Source organism: Humulus lupulus, chromosome 7, assembly GCF_963169125.1.
Source record: "Humulus lupulus chromosome 7, drHumLupu1.1, whole genome shotgun sequence".
Lineage (NCBI taxonomy): Eukaryota > Viridiplantae > Streptophyta > Magnoliopsida > Rosales > Cannabaceae > Humulus > Humulus lupulus.
This window is the reverse complement of record NC_084799.1, coordinates 201,932,701-201,941,988: the sequence shown is the minus strand read 5'-3', so window position 1 is coordinate 201,941,988 and position 9,288 is coordinate 201,932,701. Positions and strand designations below refer to the sequence as shown.

The 9,288-nt window shown below is 36.1% G+C and overlaps 1 protein-coding gene across 1 annotated transcript; it reads right to left on the bottom strand.

Annotated features, from left to right (window-relative positions):
- Nucleotides 1–1,466: 1,466 nt before the first annotated feature.
- LOC133792598 (G-type lectin S-receptor-like serine/threonine-protein kinase At4g27290) lies at nt 1,467–1,936 on the bottom strand. Its single transcript, XM_062230506.1, has 2 exons — nt 1,862–1,936; nt 1,467–1,757 (listed from the first exon to the last, which is right to left on the bottom strand). Exons 1-2 carry the CDS (start codon nt 1,934–1,936, stop codon nt 1,467–1,469), a joined length of 366 nt encoding a protein of 121 aa, XP_062086490.1.
- Between the last annotated feature and the right edge of the window lie 7,352 nt (nt 1,937–9,288).

Sequence of the window (9,288 nt, the reverse complement as noted above, 5' to 3'; positions counted from 1 at the left end):
TTGGTATCTTATTCTTGGGTGTTCTGTTCTTTCCTTTGCTTTCCATGGCTGATCCAACCAATGAAAGTGAAGAGCATTCTTCCAGTCTTACTATTGAAGATCAACACCTCATTAGGCCCAAATCAAAAGCCAAGACCAAACTCAATCTTTGGTTTTGAGTGGGTTATTGTTGGAGTACTTAGTAGCTATTCTTTGCTCGTTGCTCTTATTTACTTGGAGAGCAAGTTCATCTAGCACTTGGTAGTTTTATTGTATAAAACAAATGGTATTAGTCGATAATTATGCAAAAGTTACACAATCTATATTGCAAAAGAAAAAGATGAATAGATGAAGAGAGAGAGAGGAGCTAGGTATATTGCAAAAGAAGAAAAAATGTTCACTTGCAAGAAAAATAATCAGCCAAGCCTTATAAAAGACAAAAAATAATAAAATAACATAAAAGACTAAAATAACCTTAAGATAATAACTCTAACATTAGCTATACTTTTCTTTGATAAAAAATAATTTTTTCTTCAATTTTTCATGTTTTGTCGTGTTCAACAATTGGTACCAAAATTATGATATCGGAGTTGGGGCCATGTAATTAGGAGTTACTTAGTGTCATGAGTAGCTCATAACTCTGCAAGCTAGTTGGCACATTCGATACTTAGCCAACACAATGGTGACCTTCATGTTGTCAGAAGTATCAAGCTCAATAACAAAAATTATCAAATAGGCAAGGTTAAGATCTTGGGGAGATTGTTAGTGGCAATGAAGTTCCTCCACTTTGAAAAAGTGAAAAGTCAAATTTGGTAAGGTTATGTTTGTGATCAAAGACCACAATAGAAGAATAAATGCTTGAACACTACTTAAGAAGGGTAGAGATACCTAAGGAAGCTTGGGACACCTTCAAAGCATTATTCTCAAAGAAAAATGATACAAAATTACTACTCTCGAAAATGAGTTGTTGTTATCTATTACTCAGCCATATCTTCAACATTGTAAATATGATTTTTTTTAATTGATTTCATCTTTTATATATATAAATATATATGTATATATTTATATTGCGATTAGAAATACCTTAAAATGAACCTTTAATTTTAAAAAATATTTGGGCAAAACAGAGAAAAAATTGCCCAATTGTTGACTTCTATTCTATTCCAACCAACCTTAGGCAAGCACGTTCAAAAGTTTCAAATTCACTTCAAATGCAAGCCAAACCTTAAAATTGACAGTAAAAACACAATAATAATAATAATGAAAAAAAAATTGATATGCTTTAAAAGAGAAGTGAGAAAGAGAGAGATAGACGAAATACCCATTTAAGATGTAAATCCTCTGGGTTAAACCTCAGTGACAAAGTTCTATTCATATGCAACCCACCAATAATCATTACAATTTTGAATGAAATTATTAAACAAAACTTGTAATGATTCAAAGCTCTCAAAATTTACATGGCAAACTTTGATTTATTGTATGAATTTTCATCGGGGTTCAACATCTGTAATGCATGTATTGCATGATAGGGAATGATCTCCTTTCCACAAATCTGTGTCAGCAAAATAGGCTGGTGGTTTGGGCTGAGGCAATACTCTCTCGCCACTCAACATTAGAATAACAGAAGACATGTTCGGCCTATCAATAGAATTTTGTTGCACACACAAGAGACCGATGTGGATGCAGCGCAATGCTTCTTCCATGTTGTTGTATGGATCTTCTAACAAGCACTTGTCAATAAGCTTAAATGCTTCGCCTTCCTTCATCAAAGTCCAGGCCTTGCAAATATAATCAAAACAAAAATAGAAAGAAGCAACTCTTAATGTGTCAAATTTATCCAACTTATCAGATTTCAAATTATTTTTTTCGTATGTAAGCTTACTAATCCAACGAGGTTAAGACTGCCATTTTCATCGTAGAAGCCTCTACCTTTCTTTCCACTTACTATCTCTAACATCAATATGCCAAAGCTAAATACATCAAACTTTATTGAGAATAATTAAAAAAAATTATTTTTTTTGCCATTTTTTTAATACTATGGCAATTTTCAAATATAAAAAATCATTAAAAAAATATGTTATTTGATTTTAAAATTAAAACCAAGTTTGCCACAAATAATAATTAAAATTAAGTTTTTTCCCTTTTTTCTTGTCTCCTTTTCTTTTTACATATTAAACGTGTCACCCAAACTTATTTATTTTCGTGTCGTATCATGTTGTGTCATTGTATTGTGACCCAAATTAACACCCGTGTAATACATGATAAATATTAATCTCGCTTGCTATCATGTGGGTATTCACAACTAACTATATACATAACTTTTTTTTCAATAGCTATTAATTCAATGAAAGCTGAGATTTATTTATATAAAAACAACTAGTAATATTATACTATTTAGAGTCAATAATTAAAGTAAAAAATTGTTGACGAGTACTAATCGCATCCATTCAATATCTTTATGAGCAAATAGAGACATTAATAATTTTTTATGAAATTTGAATTTGCTAAGACAAAAGTAGTACCTTTAGCTCATTATTATTTTGTATGTAGGAATTTATTCATTTGGTAATATGTGTTTTGCAATTTTGGTATCTTCTTTTTTCAATAATACTTATTTGGTATTTTATATTTTAAAATCATACAAATTTGGTATCATAGACTCTGATTTGATAAATAAATTTTATCAATATAACTAAATTTCTATCAGTTATATGTAATTAAATAATTAAATTTAAATTTCGAACTTATATAATTGAGAGTAATTTGATTAAATTGTAAAAATTTCATCAATTAAATTTAAATTTAGGGAACATACGATTTCAAAATACATGATATCAAATAAATATTATTGTAAACAATTAATACCAAAATGATAATATATAAAAACATATGCCATTTCATAAAGGTAGACATTATTATTATTTCTTTAAAAAAAAAGTCTCATTTTTTCAACTTTATAATACGTCACCAAATGCACCATATAGCTCTATATCTTGTTTTATATGATATTATTCTTTTCTTTCTGTATGCAATATTTTCCATCATTAATTTGTTCCATTAAACTATACAATAAAAATGCATTACCCTAAAAGTAATACAGCAAACATTTTATAACATTTTAAAAAACCGCTAAGTTAATCTTTACATATATATAAAACAGGAAAAATTACATCACACAACCAAAATAATAATTTATTTACAAAAATATTAGTCCAATTTTATTTACACATGTACTTATACTTTAATCTACATATTTTTTTTAAAAATAGATAAATTTCCATTTCTCAGCGTTATCTGAGCCACTTTTATCATTTTTTTAGCGATTCTTTTTCTCTTTCATTTCTTAATTTCAAAAATCTTTTCTGATAGCATTGTAGATTGGTTGAGCTCAAAAATGGTACCATCGTGATCTATTTTTCAAGATGATTATTTTGATATATGAGATTCATATATATATATATATATTTTTAAAAAATACTCAGAATCAAAAGCTACCTTTTATTCTATTTTATAATTTGTTAACAAAAACTTAACTAAAATTTAATAAACTAACAAATTATTTTGCAACTCTAGGTTCATAGCAAACTTGATTGCTTTTATTTCCCCTGCAATGGGTGAGTCGACTTATATGTAGAACAATAAAATATTTTGTTATTTCATATTTAAAAATTATTGACGTTGGTTTTTGTCATCTTAAATAAGAGAGCAATTAAACAATAAAATATTGGAGGAAATAAGCAAAGATGAACACAAGATGTTTTTTACATGGTTCAGCAGTTAAGTCCACGAGTCTATGTTATTAGAACTTGGGAGTTTTCTGGAAACTTTTCAGAGAATAGTTGTCCAAAGTTTTCTCTCCAGAAATCAGATATCGGTCCTTACGAATGGAGCTTCCTCCTCTATTTATAGAGAAGGTTTGCAGAATTCATTCTCACATATCTCGGGAAGATATTTTGTGAACCAATTAATATAATGCTATTTAATGCATTATTTCCTATATACATGGAAACGTCCCACAAAATGTGGGATCGGATAACGGATTAAATAATATCCCTTAAACATCGGGATTGTACAACAATAAATATGTTCACATATTGATCAACTTAGATATGGGATTCATCAAATCTTTGAGACCAGCAATTGATCATGAACTCGCTGAGACTATCAGTCGACCACAAGCTCGTCGCCTAACTTTACCTACGCTCGGAACAAGTAAACATTGACGATGTTGCCACATTCGAACCCACACATTCCGAGCTCAAACCAGCCTGGAAGGCAAGAGATGGTTTAGCGGTATATACAAGTGTCACACCATGCCATTTACGAGCTCAGAGCATTTTTGAGGCTACATTTCCCTTGAGCCTTCGAGGTCGCTGTTTACAGAAACGGTTTAACTCGCGGCGACCGCGTCTATTTCGAGCTTACACCTAACGAGCCTATATTTCAATATCACATTCTCATGCTCGAAATCTGGGTGTAACATTTTTCCCCCTCAAAAGTATCAGTTCGAATCCTATGAGAAGGAAACTTTTGAATTGCCCTCCTTGGAAACGGTACTATTAATTGTACTTGAGTATGGACACGCGTCATCCAGGGATTGATTAATCAGGGTACTCGAGTGCCTTTTCACCTTTCCCACGTCTATTCATCTGCCGCCACTACTACATTTGTACCTAACCATTGGATCAGATACGAAATCTGGTTAACGGCTCGGATTAACCCGACCTTTGACGTTCTCTGGGGCCTATAAATACCTCCCCATCATCTTCCTCATTTTACTTTCCCACTTTGAGTTTTTAGAGAGAAAAGAAGAAAAAACCAGAACTGAAGTTGGCTATGTTCTTGCATGTTTTCCAAACCGAAGAAACAAAAATCTCTTAATGTCTACGACTCCGTGAAGGCTTTCCTGCAACCACTTCTTCGGTCGTCAATTTCTCTGTATCCACCAGCTACATTGTGTAAGTTACAGATCCTTATTCACCTGTTTTTTTTTTCTTTTTACATGTTTCTCTTTGTAAAAATGGCATTCCTGGTTTCTACCAAATTTATAAGGCCTCGCTCTTGCATTAAGCAAGTTTTATGATGTGAGTAATTTTGGCATGTTTAGAATCAAGGTTTGAACTAAAAAATTTAGGGTAGAAATGTGCAAAAATGGAGCTTTTATGGTAATGGGGGGGGGGGGGGGGGGGGGGTCATGTAGCTTAAGAAATAGGGTTTCTAACTGCACGTTTCCCAAAAATATCATCTTTTTGAGTAATTGCCAACTTTTTTTCCCTACAAATCTGGTATTCTTGAAAATAAATCCACCTTCCCCCCTTCGCGTCGAATACACGCTCGGGCTCAACTCTTTCAATAACTCAGGTTTCTTCCGAACCTGATCTCGTTCTTTTGATTAAGCTTATTCCATGGTCTCGAGCACTCGAGCTCAAACCATATCAATTTTTATCCTTAATTTCTTGTGTGCCTGACCTTCACCCTTTTTCTTTCTTGCTAGATGCCGCAGAATTTAAAAAAACGGTTGGGGTCATTACTTGCGATTCCTTATTCACTAACAACTCTTAGCCCAGAGTCGCCCTTTACTCGGAATCAGCAGTTGATTCGTGAGCACAAATTGAGGTGCGAGCAAGGGGATACTCGAGCTCACTTTTGACGCCAAATCGACGAGGTCGAAGAGAGAAAGAGGGAAAAACTTCGAGTCGCGATCTATCCAGACCCAAACCCTGAGCCCAGACCAATTCCTCTTGACCCTACGCTTAAAGTAACAGTCGCCTTCAAACTGGCTGATCTTAAATTCTCGCTGATGGAGGAATCAACAAATCATCCATCAACCTCGCAGCCGACTGCCATTCCCACCTTGAGGGGAGAGTTTTTCGAGGTCAGGCACTATTGGAGCTCGGTTTCTTCATTGGGGAAAATAACCAACATCCTAGCTGCCCATGGCCTAGGATTGTCAGGCTCGCTAAGGTGTCAAGCTCCCACTTCCAACGAGCAAAGTTGCTTTGCTCCGGGCGATGGCCGCCCTGACAATAAATTGAAGCTCGCGGCCTGGAAGAAGCTACTGAAGAACGTCTGAAGAATAGGTAGCACAACGAGGCCAGAAAATACATCGTCTACTACGTAGGTATCTTCGAAGGCAGCTACACCAGAGGTTAGAATGACAGTAAAACATGAAGTGAGACTGAATGGATAATGTCGGATTAGATGTTCAGAAGAGTGATTGAGGATTGATTAGCACTTGGTGATGTAGGAATATGCATGTTATGGATGAATACAGAGGGGTAACATGAAGGACCGAAGTTTGATAAGACATGGAATTATGTGTGGTACATCACAGGCTGAGACGCGCCCAAGCACAGACTGACGAGAGGATGGTTCAAGCCTCGCGAGAGGTGAAAGAATGAGAACGTGGCTGATATACATGGAACGTTAAATTGATGGTGAATGCATAGCATAATGTATTGGAGTGTTTGGTCATTTGTAAGAAAGATAACCTTGAGACCAAAATTTAGTGAAACGTAATGGATGGATGGTTGATGTCAGAAATCCTTGACTGTACGAGGAGGAGATTTAATTGGAGGTAGATCTTTTACTTGGGAGGTGTGTGTCACTTAAACAAAATGCCACAGACTACAGTGGAACGAACAAGGTAACGATTGAGATTGGTATAGCCTCAGTGAGTGGTGATGAACAGATACATATCCCTTTGGACAATGGAATCTAGAGTGATGATCTTGTGGAGACGGGGAAGAACCAAATACAACTCTATGCAAAAATACAATGGACAATATAACATTGATTAAATAAATATTACAACTCGATTGCTCAAAATACAAGTAAATAGAAAGATGTAGAAGAAGAAGATTACAAACTCAATACTATAACAATACAAGTAAATAAGATCAACAAGATCAAAAGAATGAAAACACAAACAAACTCTCACACAACCAAAGTGTAGAGTAGTGGGGATCACCAACTTGAACAAGGTTCAAGACCTTTGTCCAAAAGCTTATTTCTCCCTATTCTCTAAGTACTAAGGGATCTCTCTAGGAAATAGCTCTCTGGAATTATCAAGTCTTTTGATGTAGTTTCCAGCCAAGTGCTTTGTGGATGGAAAATGGTGTGTCATACAAGTGAGCATTAGGCTCCTATTTATAGAGTTTGAGATACCCCTTTAAATTTCAAATTCCACCAACCCCCATGGCTGTTACCAATGTTTAATTGGATGTTTATGGAATTAAAATGGAGATTTGGGAGTTATTTGGGATGTTAGAACCGTTCAATTTGGAAAAAACTGAAAATTCACATAGGCTGTCAGCCTCACTGGCCGCGGCCACGACTTTTCAGTGAATGCGGCCACTGGCTTCTGTCCCCTAGGCCGCGGCCACAGGCCATTTTCAGCACAAAAAAGTCATTTTTCCAAAACGTTCCAAAACGTCCCAAATCCTTTCCCACATGATTTTGTAACCTCCAAACACCTATTGGGAGTTAAAAACATGTCTCCAACAATCATATATCATCATGACTTTATGAAATCCAATCTCAAATGTGTAACATATAATATACACATTATTGGGTAATATTTCGGAGTTACAAATTTGTAACTGATTTTGTAACTCCAAAATATGTCACATTTGGGCACACACATGTGTCTAATTTTGTGACTCTCAATAATATGTTACAAGGCGTGACAAATCACATTTTGTAATGCCCCGGATTCTCTATTATGGTTAATGGCTGGATTAGTAGGCTGGGAGGGCCATAACTGTTTAATTATGCCATTAAATGTCTTTATGCATGGTTATGAGAATTATATTATGATATGATGTTAAATGCATGCATGTGAGTCCACATTTGCCTATAGGGGTATTTTGGTAATTTGGCCCGTTGAGGGTATACTTGAATATTTGTTTGCGTGATAATGATATATTGTGAGACCACATTATAATGTGGATTGGTTCGAGTATTTCGACATGAGACAATCTTTAAACATGATTTATCGGTTTGGTCATAACAGGTTTGAGCTCGGGGCTCGGGGTGAGTCTCGGGGTGATATTGGTGGTTATAGCGTTACCGGGGATTTTAGGGTAACGAGATATGAACTATTGGTGTTTGAGGATATTGAGATTAGCGGGAATTGGGAAGCGTTAACTATAATTAACGGGTTAAGCGGGAAGTACCAATTTTGCCCTTGGGGTGGCCTTAGAGGCTTAAGATGACACAAGGGGTATTTTGGTCTTTTTGGAAGGATATATATGACTTAAGTGGCTTAGAAATTTGTGGAATAAACAGAGTAAAACAGGGGTTTGCTTCTTCTCTTCCCGTACCTTCTCCTAGCTTCATCTTCTCCATTGCCTTCTTTGAGAGTTTTGAGTTCTAGGTGGGATATCAAGCTAAGGAACTTCAAGGCTGAGTTGGTAGACTTGGTTCTGCTTGTGTGGGAAGTTCAAAACAGGTTTTGAGGTAAGTTTTGATCACTAAACTTAAGCTATGCTCTGTTTTCGTTTTAGCTTTTCAGTCATGAGTTTTGATGTGGAAAGTGTGAATCAAAGGGGGTTTTAATGTTCGTTTGATTGGGGTTTGATGTGAGTGAGCTAAGGGAGTTGTTTGGGGGTTTAATTGTGTGTTAGGAAGAGGTTCTATGAGGGTTTGAAGGACTGGTTTGAGAGAAAATTACACAGGGAGAAAAACTGGTTCGTGTGGCCGACTTGGCCATTCTGGGCTGAGCGCCGCGGCGCAGCAGGGGAGCTCCGCGGCCCTTGGCGTTTGGCAGGCAGGGAGCCTCTCTGTTTGGAGGCGCGCCGCGGCGCAGCAGAGGGGGGTCGCGGCCCTTAAGGCCAATTTTGCTAAAATGTGGTTTTTAGCTTGGGGATTCAAGCCATAGGCCTCGGGGTTGGACCTAGTACCCGGTTGGGTAGTATTTGATGTCTCGGGGGCTGGGATTTGGTTTGGGAACCCTCGGTTATCATTTTTATTGATAAATTCTATAATTTGGTTATGACCAGGTGACCGTCAAGGATTTTAAAGGTTGATCGTTCTCAGGGGTCGTTCATATTATAATCCTCACTCGAACCAGAGGTAAGAAAACAGTGTATGAATACAGTTGCACCCTATGTAGATATATGGCATGTATGGTTTGATATTTGAGGCATGTTGGTTGATATATGTGGACATGGATTGCATATTAAATGCTATTGAACGCTGATTACCTGCTTGAGACACTGACTAGTCAGGGATCGACTCTAAAGTCGAGAATCATGCATTGAATGGCTCTATAGCATTAATGCCAGACCGACCCTAGGGTCGAGAAAC